The following is a 12,934-nucleotide window of genomic DNA, read 5'->3' on the forward strand; positions in this document are numbered from 1 at the left end:
GTCAAGAAACTTTAACCTGAAAAGCTCGAACCCAAATCGGAAAAATGCGTCTTTGTAGGATACCCTAAAGAAACTATTGGGTATACCTTCTATCTGAGATCCGAAGGCAAGACCTTTGTTGCCAAGAATGGATCCTTTCTAGAGAAAGAGTTTCTCTCGAAAGAAGTAAGTGGGAGGAAAGTAGAACTTGATGAAGTATTGCCTCTTGAACCGGAGAGTGGCGCAACTCAAGAAATTGTTCCTGAGGTGTCTGCATCGACTAGGGAGGAAGATAATGATGATGATCATGAAACTTCAGATCAGGTTGCTACTGAACTTCGAAGGTCCACAAGGACGCGTTCCGCACCAGAGTGGTATGGCAACCCTGTCCTGGAAATCATGTTGTTGGACAATGGTGAACCTTCGAACTATGAAGAAGCGATGGAGGGCCCAGATTCCGACAAATGGCTAGAAGCCATGAAATCCGAGATAGGATCCATGTATGAAAACGAAGTATGGACCTTGACTGACTTGCCCGTTGATCGGCAAGCCATAGAAAATAAATGGATCTTTAAGAAGAAGACAGACGCGGATGGTAATGTGACCATCTATAAAGCTCGGCTTGTCGCTAAGGGTTATCGACAAGTTCAAGGGGTTGACTACGATGAGACTTTCTCACCCGTAGCGAAGCTGAAGTCCGTCCGAATCATGTTAGCAATTGCCGCATTCTATGATTATGAGATATGGCAAATGGACGTCAAAACGTCATTCCTTAATGGTTTCCTTAAGGAAGAATTATATATGATGCAACCAGAAGGTTTTGTCGATCCTAAGAATGCTGACAAGGTGTGCAAGCTCCAACGCTCAATCTATGGGCTGGTGCAAGCATCTCGGAGTTGGAACATTCGTTTTGATGAGATGATCAAAGCGTTTGGGTTTACGCAGACTTATGGAGAAGCCTGCGTTTACAAGAAAGTGAGTGGGAGCTCCGTAGCATTTCACATATTGTATGTGGATGACATACTATTGATGGGAAATGATATAGAATTCTTGGAAAGCATAAAGGCCTACTTGAACAAGTGTTTTTCAATGAAGGACCTTGGAGAAGCTGCTTATATATTAGGCATCAAGATCTATAGAGATAGATCGAGACGCCTCATTGGTCTTTCACAAAGTACATACCTTGACAAGATATTGAAGAAGTTCAATATGGATCAGTCCAAGAAGGGGTTCTTGCCTGTATTGCAAGGTGTGAGATTGAGCACAACTCAATGCCCGACCACGGTAGAAGATAGAGAAAAGATGAGTGTCGTCCCCTATGCCTCGGCCATAGGGTCTATCATGTATGCCATGCTGTGTACCAGACCTGATGTAAACCTTGCCGTAAGTTTGGTAGGAAGGTACCAAAGTAATCCCGGCATGGAACACTGGACAACGATCAAGAATATCCTGAAGTACATGAAAAGGACTAAGGATATGTTTCTCGTCTATGGAGGTGACGAAGAGCTCATCGTAAAGGGTTACGTCGATGCTAGCTTCGACACAGATCTGTATGACTCTAAGTCACAAACCGGATATGTGTATATTTTGAATGGTGGGGCAGTCAGCTGGTGCAGTTGCAAGCAAAGCGTCGTGGCAGGATCTACATGTGAAGCGGAGTACATGGCAGCCTCGGAGGCAGCACAAGAAGCAATCTGGGTGAAGGAGTTCATTACCGACCTAGGAGTTATTCCCAATGCGTCGGGCCCGATGACTCTCTTCTGTGACAACACTGGAGCTATTGCCCTTGCCAAGGAGCCCAGGTTTCACAGGAAGACCAGGCATATCAAGCGTCGCTTCAACTCCATTCGTGAAAATGTTCAAAATGGAGACATAGATATTTGCAAAGTGCATACGGACCTGAATATCGCAGATCCGTTAACTAAACCTCTTCCTCGAGCAAAACATGATCAACACCAGAACTCTATGGGTGTTCGATTCATCACAATGTAACTAGATTATTGACTCTAGTGCAAGTGGGAGACTGTTGGAAATATGCCCTAGAGGCAATAATAAAATGGTTATTATTATATTTCATTGTTCATGATAATTGTCTATTGTTCATACTATAATTGTGTTATCCGGAAATCGTAATACATGTGTGAATATATAGACCACAACATGTCCCTAGTGAGCCTCTAGTTGACTAGCTCGTTGTTCAACAGATAGTCATGGTTTCCTGACTATGGACATTAGATGTCATTGATAACGGGATCACATCATTAGAAGAATGATGTGATGGATAAGACCCAATCTTAAGCATAGCACAAGATCGTGTAGTTCGTCTGCTAGAGCTTTTCTAATGTCAAGTATCATTTCCTTAGACCATGAGATCGTGTAACCCCCGGATGCCGTAGGAGTGCTTTGGGTGTACCAAACATCAGAACGTAACTAGGTGACTATAAAGGTATACTACAGGTATCCCCAAAAGTATCTGTTGGGTTGACACGGATCGAGACTGGGATTTGTCACTCCGTATGACGGAGAGGTATCTCTGGGCCCACTCGGTAATGCATCATCATAATGAGCTCAATGTGACCAAGTGTTTGGTCACGGGATCATGCATTACGATACGAGTAAAGTGACTTGCCGGTAACGAGATTGAACGAGGTATTGGGATACCGACGATCGAATCTCGGGCAAATAACATACTGATTGACAAAGGGAATTGAATACGGGATTGATTGAATCCTCGACATCGTGGTTCATCCGATGAGATCATCGTGGAACATGTGCGAGCCAACATGGGTATCCAGATCCTGCTTTTGGTTATTGACCGGAGAGTCGTCTCGGTCATGTCTGCGTGTCTCCCGAACCCGTAGGGTCTACACACTTAAGGTTCGGTGATGCTAGGGTTGTAGAGATATTAGTATGCGGTAACCCGAAAGTTGTTCGGAGTCCCGGATGAGATCCCGGACGTCACGAGGAGTTCCGGAATGGTCCGGAGGTGAAGATTTATATATAGGAAGTTCAGTTTCGGCCATCGGGAAAGTTTCGGGGGGTAATCGGTATTGTATCGGGACCACCGAAAGGGTCCCGGGGGTCCACCGGGTGGGGCCACCTATCCCGGAGGGCCCCATGGGCTGAATTGGGAGGGGAACCAGCCCCTGGTTGGCTGGTGCGCCACCCATGGGCCTCCGCCTGCGCCTAGGGTTGGAAACCCTAGGGGTGGGGGGCGCCCCACCTGACTTGGGGGGCAAGTTCCCCCTTGGCCGCCGCCCCCCTTGGAGATGGGATCTCCTAGGGCTGGCGCCCCCTAGGGGCCCTATATATAGTGGAGGGGAGGGAGGGCAGCCGCACCCAAGTCCCTGGCGCCTCCCTCTCCCCCCGTGACACCTCTCCCTCTCATTGGTGCTTGGCGAAGCCCTGCCGAGATCACCGCTGCTTCCACCACCACGCCGTCGTGCTGCTGGATCTCCATCAACCTCTCCTTCCCCTTGCTGGATCAAGAAGGAGGAGACGTCTTCCCAACCGTACGTGTGTTGAACGCGAAGGTGCCATCCGTTCGGCGATAGGTCATCGGTGATTTGGATCACGACGAGTACGACTCCATCATCCCCGTTCTCTTGAACGCTTCCGTTCGCGATCTACAAGGGTATGTAGATGCACTCCCCTCTCACTCGTTGCTAGATGAATCCATAGATTGATCTTGGTGATGCGTATAAAATTTTAAAATTCTGCTACGTTCCCCAATAGATCAACAGATCAACTTCTGTGTCTAGAGGTGCCCCCTTGCCCCCGTATATAAAGGAGTGGAGGAGGGGAGAGCCGGCCCTCTCTAGGGCGCGCCATGGGGAGTCCTACTCCCACCGGCAGTAGGATTCCCCCCTTTCCAACTTGGAGTAGGAGAGGGAAGGAAGAGGAAGGAGGGAGGAAGGAAAGGGGGGCCGGCCCTCTTCCCAATTCGGATTGGGCTTGGGGGGTGCCACCTCCCTTGCTCCTTTCCCCTCCTTTCCACTAAAGCCCAATAAGGCCCATATACCTCCCGAGGGGTTCCGATAACCTCCCGGTGCTCCGGTATATTCCCGATCTCACCCGGAACCATTCTGATATCCAAATATAGTCGTCCAATATATCGATCTTTATGTCTCGACCATTTCGAGACTCCTAGTCATGTCCGTGATCATATCCGAGACTCCGAACTACCTTCGGTACATCACGATCGTCACCGAACTTTAAGCGTGCGGACCCTACGGGTTCGAGAACTATGTAGACATGACCGAGACACGTCTTTGGTCAATAACCAATAGCGGAACCCGGATGCTCATATTGGCTCCCACATATTCTACGAAGATCTTTATCGATCAAACCGCGTAACAACATACGTTGTTCCCTTTGTCATCGGTATGTTACTTACCCAAGATTCGATCGTCGGTATCTCAATACCTAGTTCAATCTCGTTACCGGCAAGTCTATTTACTCGTTCCATAATACATCATTCCGCAACTAACTCATTAGTTACAATGCTTGCAAGGCTTATAGTGATGTGCATTATCGAGTGGGCCCAGAGATACCTCTCCGACAATCGGAGTGACAAATCCTAATCTTGAAATACGCCAACCCAACAAGTACCTTTAGAGACACCTGTAGTGCACCTTTATAATCATCCAGTTATGTTGTGATGTTTGGTAGCACACAAAGTGTTCCTCCGATAACAGGAGTTGCATAATCTCATAGTCATAGGAACATGTATAAGTCATGAAGAAAGCAATAGCAACATACTAAACGATCAAGTGCTAAGCTAACGAAATGGGTCAAGTCAATCACATCATTCTCCTAATGATGTGATCCCGTTGATCAAATGACAACTCAGGTCTATATATGCTAGGAAACATAACCATCTTTGATCAACGAGCTAGTCTAGTAGAGGCATACTAGTGACAGTCTGTTTATCTATGTATTCACACATGTATCATGTTTCCGGTTAATACAATTCTAGCATGAATAATAAACATTTATCATGATATGAGGAAATAAATAATAACTTTATTATTGCCTCTAGGGCATATTTCCTTCACTAGGGTCGCCTCCTTGCTTTGATTTAAGTGAGGCTGAATGAGAGTAATTCTTAAGGGCACCCTCAAGGTGGTAGGTGGAAAGGGTGGTTGAGGTTATCTTGATCCAATAGTCCATGATGGAGTAGGGAAGAAGAGGGTGGTGCATGGTCCATGGTGGAGTAGGCCATGTATCCCTCCTAATGAGCTTCTTTGTCTCGGGCCTTTATAATTTTCCTTCTCCTTTTAGTTTCCTATTTTTTTTTACTTTTTGACCATGACTTGTTTCTTTGAATTTCGTTAATTGACTTTGAAAAATTGCCATGTAGAACTAGGTGGGACCTACTAGGTAGGACTAGTTGATATTAAAACAGGAAACCCCTTGAGTTGTAGTCACAAAAGTTATCATTGTGGTCGCCAGTCAAATTTCTCGAGTCTTGACGATCTTCACTCTGCGTGCTCTCCATGTATTATAGATATTTTTCCTGCTTCTCATGGAGAATCCTCAATTTTCTACGATAGTGATGTCTTGTCAAAGATTCAACATCATTTTTCCTCCGACTTGTCCAAACAAATGAATGTTCTCAAATATATTTGGATCGATGAATGATGTCTTGTAGGTGGTGGACTTTAATCTTTACTTTGCTTTTTTGGGTTGTATCCAGCAGATGTAAGGGAGAAAATGTTGGTACCATCTTAATCCAACATCAAGAATAATAAAATCGATGCCTCAGCCGCCCATAACCTCAAAAAAATCCTAGAAGACTTCTCGGCTGCTACTGGCCTCTCTATTAACATCTCCAAAAAAACTTTCGTCCCGCTCAATATTGAACGAGAACTGGCAACACAAATGGCCTCGACTCTTGGGATCTCGGTCTCCTCTTTCCCACAGACATACCTGGGACTACCACTCTCCCCGCACAAATTACCACCGTCGGCTTTCCAACCAGTAATCAATTGTTGTGATGTTTACCTTTCTGGTTGGCGTGCGCTCCTACTCTCTCATGGCGGTCGCCTCATTCTGCTATCTGCGGTCATAGATAGTATTCCCACCTATTTCATGATGTGCTTCTCACTACCAAAAAGCGTTCTCGAGGATATTGACAAACGTAGATGGATTTTCTTCTGGTCAAATGATGACTCCTTCTCTGGGGCTAAGTGTCTGGTAGCATGGGCGGGTGTGCATGCCCAAGTTGGCAGGCGGTCTAGGTGTTAAAAACTTACAAGCACAGTTTTTTTTGCCTTATTTTGAAATTTGCTTTCAAATTCCTCCACTCCCCACTTCTGCCTTGGAAGGATTGGATGTTAAACCATTCCCCCCTCCACATAGGTCTAGGTAGAAATGCCTCCTTCCTTGGCAAAGCTATTTTTAAACACTTACACACGCTCAGAGAGATTCCCTGATATGTCTCCGTCGTATCTATAATTTTTGATTGTTCCATGCCAATATTCTACAACTTTCATATACTTTTGGCAACTTTTTATACTATTTTTGGGACTAATATATTGATCCAGTGCCCAGTGCCAGTTCCTGTTTGTTGCATATTTTTGGTTTCGCAGAATATCCATATCAAACGGAGTCCAAACGGGATAAAAACGGACGGAGATACTTTTTGGAATGTTTGGAAAATTCCGGAAGAAAAATCCACGCGAGACGGTGCACGAGGTGGTCAGGAGGCAGGGGGCGAGCCTGCCCCCCTAGACGCGCCCCTACCCTCCTGAGCCACCCGTAAGGCGGTTGACGCTCTTCTTTTGCCGCAAGAAAGCTAATTTTCGGAAAAAATCACGGTGAAGGTTTCAGGCCAATCGGAGTTATGGATCTCCATATATACACGAAACGGTGAAACAGAGCCAGGAGAGAACGCAGAAATAGAGAGAGACAGAGAGACAAATCCAATCTCGGAGGGGCTCTCGCCCCTCCCACGCCATGGAGGCTAAGGACCAGAGGGGAAAGCCTTCTCCCATCTAGGGAGGAGGTCAAGGAAGAAGAAGAAGAAGAAGGGGGGCCCTCTCCCCCTTGCTTCCGGTGGCGTCGGAGTGCCACCGCACCAACAACTTCACCGCCTTCACCACCAACTCTTCCCCCCTCTATGCAGCGGTGTAACCTCTCTCTTACCCGCTGTAATCTCTACTTAAACATGGTGCTCAACGCTATATATTATTTCCATATGATGTATGGCTATCCTATGATGTTTGAGTAGATCCATTTTGTCCTAATGGCTATTTGATGATCAAGATTGGTTTGAGTTGCATGTTTTATTATTGGTGCTGTCCTATGGTGCTCTCCGTGTCGCGCAAGCGTGAGGGATTCCCGCTGTAGGGTGTTGCAATATGCTTATGATTTGCTTATGGTGGGTGGCGTGAGTGAACAGAAGCACAGACCCGAGTAAGTAGGTTGTTTGCGTATGGGATAAAGAGGACTTGATGCTTTAATGCTATGGTTGGGTTTTACCTTAATGAATCTTTAGTAGTTGCGGATGCTTGCTAGAGTTCCAATCATAAGTGCATATGATCCAACTAGAGAAAGTATGTTAGCTTATGCCTCTCTCTCAAATAAAATTGTAATAATGATTACCGGTCTAGTTGTCGATTGCCTAGGGACAAATAACTTTCTCGTAACAACAAACTCTCTACTAAACCTAACTTAGTTGTGTCTTTATCTAAACAGCCCCTACTTTTTATTTACGTAATCTTTATTATCTTGCATACCTATCCAACAACACCTACAAAGTACTTATAGTTTCATACTTGTTCTAGGTAAAGCGAACGTCAAGCGTGCGTAGAGTTGTATCGGTGGTCGATAGAACTTGAGGGGTTATTTGTTCTGCCTTTAGCTCCTCGTTGGGTTCGACATTCTTACTTATCAAAAACTATTGCGATCCCCTATACTCGTGGGTTATCATTCCCCAGGTTACTATTGGCAATGGTTCCTCAACCTTTTTCTGGCTTAATCGTTGGCTCCTGCTAGAACCACTCTCCATTGCCTTCCCTGCCTTGTTTACACACCATACTAAGCCTAACACTCTTGTTGATAAAATTATGATGGATGGGATTGAACTCGGCTTGCGTAGCCGGCTAACCGTAACCACTACCAATGAACTTGTTTCCTTGAGATCTTTGTTGCAGGGAGTGTGCCTTACAGGAGTACCCGACGACAGGTCCTTGCTTAACGGCACCACTTTTTCCACTAAGGGCGCTTATGTTGCTCTTGCTCCCCAACTATCGGATCCATCTCTTACCCACATCTGTGACTCTCGTGTTCCTAGTAGGGTTTGAGTGTTTGGCTAGCTTTTCTATCTGGACAGGTTAAACACGCAGGCAAATCTCCATCGCAAGACCACCATCGACTCTCCATCGTGCCCATGTTGTAATGCCGCGCCAGAAGACCGTGCTCATCTCTTCTTCACATGCCCAACGGCTGCCTCCATTTGGGGTGCCATGCATAGGGCTGCTTCCCCGTCACTCTCCCCTGCCTGACTTGTGGAATGCGCCGGTTCAAGATGGCCTACCTCAGTCAATCTGGCCTTTCATTTTGCTACTCATATTATGGAAAATTGGGACGCTCGCAACGACAAAACCTTTAGGGACTTGTCCCCTTCTCCGTATAATGTAATTAGGGCTATTATCTCTGATCTCACTCTTTGGTCCCACCGCCTTAAAAGGCGGATAAAAAAATCCACGCCGGATTGTGGCGGGATTTTTTCACCTCTCGTCTTGTCTGAACTATTTTTTTTGAAATATATTCAGGTGGGGAGTCTTCCCCCGGTGATAGTTTCAAAAAAAAAAAGAATAATAAAACCCTCCATCATCATCTAAAGAACATAGAGTAACAAACTGTTTTCATGCATGAGTCAATGCAGAGGTCGAGAGGAAAATAGATAAAGAAAACAAGGTTACAAATAGCAACTATCGGGACAGACTAAGGCACCTGAAAAAAGATCTAGTCCCAGTCACTTTCTTTATGCACCATCCGATTCCCAACCAACTGTTGTAAACAAATAAAGGCACTATTTATCTTCTTCATCCTCGCAACGCCCTTCGTCCTCATTGCGATGCGCCTGACCTGCCCTGCCCTAACCACCGACCTCCACCACCCTAAGATAGATGGTGGGGCAATGGCTTCTCCGACGAGGTTTTTTCTACTCTGGTGAGGTTGGAAGGAAGGAAGGAAGGAAGAGGCGATTGACGGCTGAAACAATTTCCAGGTACCTGATAAATAGCAAAACTGCAACTATCCTGCAGACATGCACTTTTCAACAACATAGGTTTTTGTTAATGAAGGTCTTGCTTGCAACAATTCAAACTGGCGTATTTTTTCATAACCTTATTTTCAATACAGTAGATGCACCCTCATTTGGTCGATCTTACAAGCTCGTCCACATCATTGCTTAGATCTAACCTCGACACCCAACACAACAAGACCACTCTTGTACTCCTCCTGTTGTCTGCATCAGGATGACAGACACCTCATCGTCGTCTTCCTCGTTGTAGAACTCACCCAACTCGACCTCCATCCAGCCGTTAGCCCTTCTCCGAGAGAGCACAATGTTGTCTGTGAGATGAATTGCTCCAGTAACGCGACTGCGCTTGCAAGGTCCCCATTTTTCCTCCCAGCTAGACCTCCAAATATTTTTGTGAGTCACTCCGTCATCCCCAACTTCCATGTAGCCTTGAAGGCAAACTTGCCGTGTTGAATGGATCCATCCAATGCTGACTGATGCCACCTGAAACGGAAAATCCAGCTTGTTGAACCCACTATCTGCCAACTTGAACACCATGTAAGCGGCGTACGCCGAGTTCTGCGAGAGCATCCTACATTGTGCGCATCTTCCCACGGATTTCCAACCGCGAAACCTTGCGGAGCTTGGCTGCTTCCAAGAACCTGCCGAAGAAGTTTGTGGTAATGAGGACCGGGCATTTTGGCTCCCGGGCTCAGATGAGCCCGGAAGTGAACAGCGAACCCACCAAAAATAGTAAACAAAATTTTAAAAATCTATTTTTTGTGATGAAAGATGCTTGAGTTTGTTATGTCCGTGCAAAAGTTTAGGGCATTTGAACATCTGACAAGTTCTCAGCAAAAAGACAAATTTGGGATTTGTGAAAAAGTTAACTGTTTTGCGCTCCTCAGATCTGATTTTTTTTGTGAGAGCTACTCATATTGTCAAAATGAGCCGAAACTTGGCACAACACATACTCAACTATCTTTCACCTGATTTTTTTTTAGAATTTTTCTGTATCTTTTTAAATTTACTGTCCAGAGGGTGTAGATGAGCTCGAAAGCCTAATTGGATATTCACCGGTAATGATTAATATATTCATGTCATCTCATAGCAATGTGTTATACTAGTAGTATATCAAACTTATCGTGAAAAGAAAAATCCAATGGAAAACTAATTGGCCCCCCAAAACACCACAATCGAAAAGGAGGCTCGACTCGATCGAACCTCTCGTTTCCTTGGATCTCGTCGCCGCGGAGGTGGATCCATTGCCAGGAGGAGGGCGTCTCGCCCCGCGAGATATGCAGCGCCCTCGCCGAGAGCAGGAAGCACTTGGCGCCCGTGATATTAGAAATTCTAAAATCTGTTAAATTGATCTCGTGTGATCCTAGCTTCACACACAAGTTTTAGCCATGTACTAGTGTCTATGGAAGATAAAGCCCTAGGGGTAGTGTACGGCAAATCATCTATCTATCGTTCCTGTTAACTCACCTTTCAATAGATGTAGAAACAATATAAATGGAAAAATAATTTGAGAGGGCCAATGATCTTCAGCATGAATATTATCATTTAACGAAAGTAAGAAACTGATCTCCCTCGGAGAAACTACTACTGTTAGCACTGCCATGCTGCCAATTTTTCGTCGAATTTAGTAGGGAAAAAATGCGTTTACAAAAACTCATCCTCTTCAGTTGAAAAAAAAACTCATCCTCTGTACTATGAGAACGCACAATAGACTTGGCAGGGAACTCTAACATTGCTATTAGGTGAGCTAAATGAAATCTCCGTCATTGACCTCATCCATACAGTAGCATTGATTACTTGATTTGTACTCCCTCCGTTCCAAATTACTCATCGCAGTAATGGATGTATGTAGAACTAAAATACACTTAGATACATCCATACCTGCGACAAGTAATTCGGAACGGAGGGAGTACAAGAAAGGGTTTTTCTTACTGTTGCAATGCCTGTACAGCTGCAGTAGCCAGCCTGCCCGTACCCCATGCATTCATTTCGAAATGATAACAGATACCTGAAAAATAAATTATGAACAATCTTTAGATAGATACATGTGCTTTTGAGTTTTGGCATGTACATCCACACCAAGTAGATTATACAGATCGATGCACTTACATTTGGTTAACAACGAAAGTTGAGTTACAAATTGCTGTGCAAAGTTCTGGATCAATCCAGACAACAAGGTTAGTCCAAACAACAAATTTCTGGAACAATCATTCCGGCAGACAACCACACAATCAAGGCCAGCATAGAGAAGCGCAAGAGCAGGCATGCCGATTGAGGGTATATATGCCTCATTCAGCACATGATCTGGTTAGAATTGCTTCACCTCCAGCCGCATGCTCCGCGCCAAAGAAACGAACGAACGAACGGTACGGGGGATTAGTTCATCGTCAGCCGATTCCGATCAAGCGGAAACGAGGAGAGAAATCAAGAGGGCATGGGGAGTCTGTTATCGATGCGTACAACGAGCTTGCATGGCAGGAGGGCCGGGGTGACGGAGAGGCGCCGGAACAGGGCCTTCCTGGACGGCGGCGCGCGGGGGAGCTCGCCCTCGGCGACGAGCTGCGGGAGGTCGCGGGACAGGAAGCCGGACCAGACGGTGTCGGAGTCCGCGGTGGCGAGGAAGGCCCGGGAGACGGCGGCCGCGCGGCAGGCGTCCTGCGGCGACGTGAGGGAGATGATCGTCGCGAGGAGCTCCTCCGGCAGGCGCGGGACCTCGCGGGCTGCGGCAGCTGCCTCCATGGATCCCTGGTCTCTTCTTCACGTCGGAACCAATCTGGCGGTTGCGCGATTGGCCACGCGAACACTACCGGAATCACATATTTTACCGACTGTCACGTGTTTACTAAGTTTTTTTTAACTGAGGTCAGATTAACGATAACCATAAGTATGGGAGTGAGTTGAAGGCGTGTCGTCATCATCGCCGCCTCTCCCTCATCGAAACCAGATAAACCTTGTTGCTGTAGACAGTTAAAAAATCATCGTGCTAAGGCCCCCAAAAAAAACCAGCGCACCAGAGCAGCAAGCATCGCCGATGAAGACGAACGAAAACTGAATCCAAATAGATCCATCAAAGACCAGCACCTACCGAATCTCGCGAGATTCGACAAAGACACACCTTCACACGTAGTCCTGGCCATCTCAGACCCGGCCCTGTCGGCCCACCCAGGCCCGGCCCTAAAATCCAGGGCCTAGGCCCGATGGGCTTGACCGTGGCCCGGCTTGGGCCTGAGTTTTGAGCCCACCAGCAGGGCCTGGGCGGGCTTGGGCTTAGCATATTGACATTTTAAGGAAGAGGCCCAGCCCACGGCCCTAAGCCCTAAGGGCTTTTTACCAAATGGGCCGGGCTTGGGCTTGAAAAGTAGGCCCGATGGTAGGGCCTGGGAGGGCCTGGGCCTCAGTTTTCTGCCATGGGCTTTTTTAGGCCCGGCCCAAGCCCGGCCCGGCCCATGGCCAGATATATTCACACGCCATCCGATAATGTTATGCGCATCGCGAACCAACCTCTGGTTGAGATGGTTAGGTGGACACTGGTATCCCCAACCCACCAGGGTTCAAATCCTGGTGCTCGCATTTTTTCTGGATTTATTTCAGGAATTCCGGTGATACGCTTTCAGTGGGAGGAGACGTTCCCGTCGACTACGAGGCGCCTACGGTGACTTCGTAAAATCTCAAGATGATATG

At 46.5% G+C, this 12,934-nt stretch overlaps 1 protein-coding gene across 3 annotated transcripts; it reads right to left on the reverse strand.

The window, feature by feature from the left end:
• Positions 1–9,296: 9,296 nt before the first annotated feature.
• Positions 9,297–11,760, reverse strand: LOC119297895. 3 transcript variants are annotated; one of them, XR_005145756.1, is made up of 4 exons: positions 11,363–11,760; positions 10,457–11,261; positions 9,829–9,894; positions 9,297–9,736 (listed from the first exon to the last, which is right to left on the reverse strand). XR_005145756.1 is itself a non-coding variant. In XM_037575503.1 (4 exons), the coding sequence occupies exons 1-4, from the start codon at positions 11,517–11,519 to the stop codon at positions 9,652–9,654; spliced, it is 384 nt and encodes a 127-aa protein (XP_037431400.1). In that variant the 5' UTR covers positions 11,520–11,760; the 3' UTR covers positions 9,297–9,651. The 3 variants fall into 3 exon arrangements, 1 of the variants encoding a protein (XP_037431400.1); XM_037575503.1 differs by having other exon boundaries at positions 11,186–11,261; XR_005145755.1 differs by having other exon boundaries at positions 9,297–9,894.
• Positions 11,761–12,934: the final 1,174 nt, after the last annotated feature.

This window comes from Triticum dicoccoides, chromosome 5A (assembly GCF_002162155.2).
Source record: "Triticum dicoccoides isolate Atlit2015 ecotype Zavitan chromosome 5A, WEW_v2.0, whole genome shotgun sequence".
NCBI lineage: Eukaryota > Viridiplantae > Streptophyta > Magnoliopsida > Poales > Poaceae > Triticum > Triticum dicoccoides.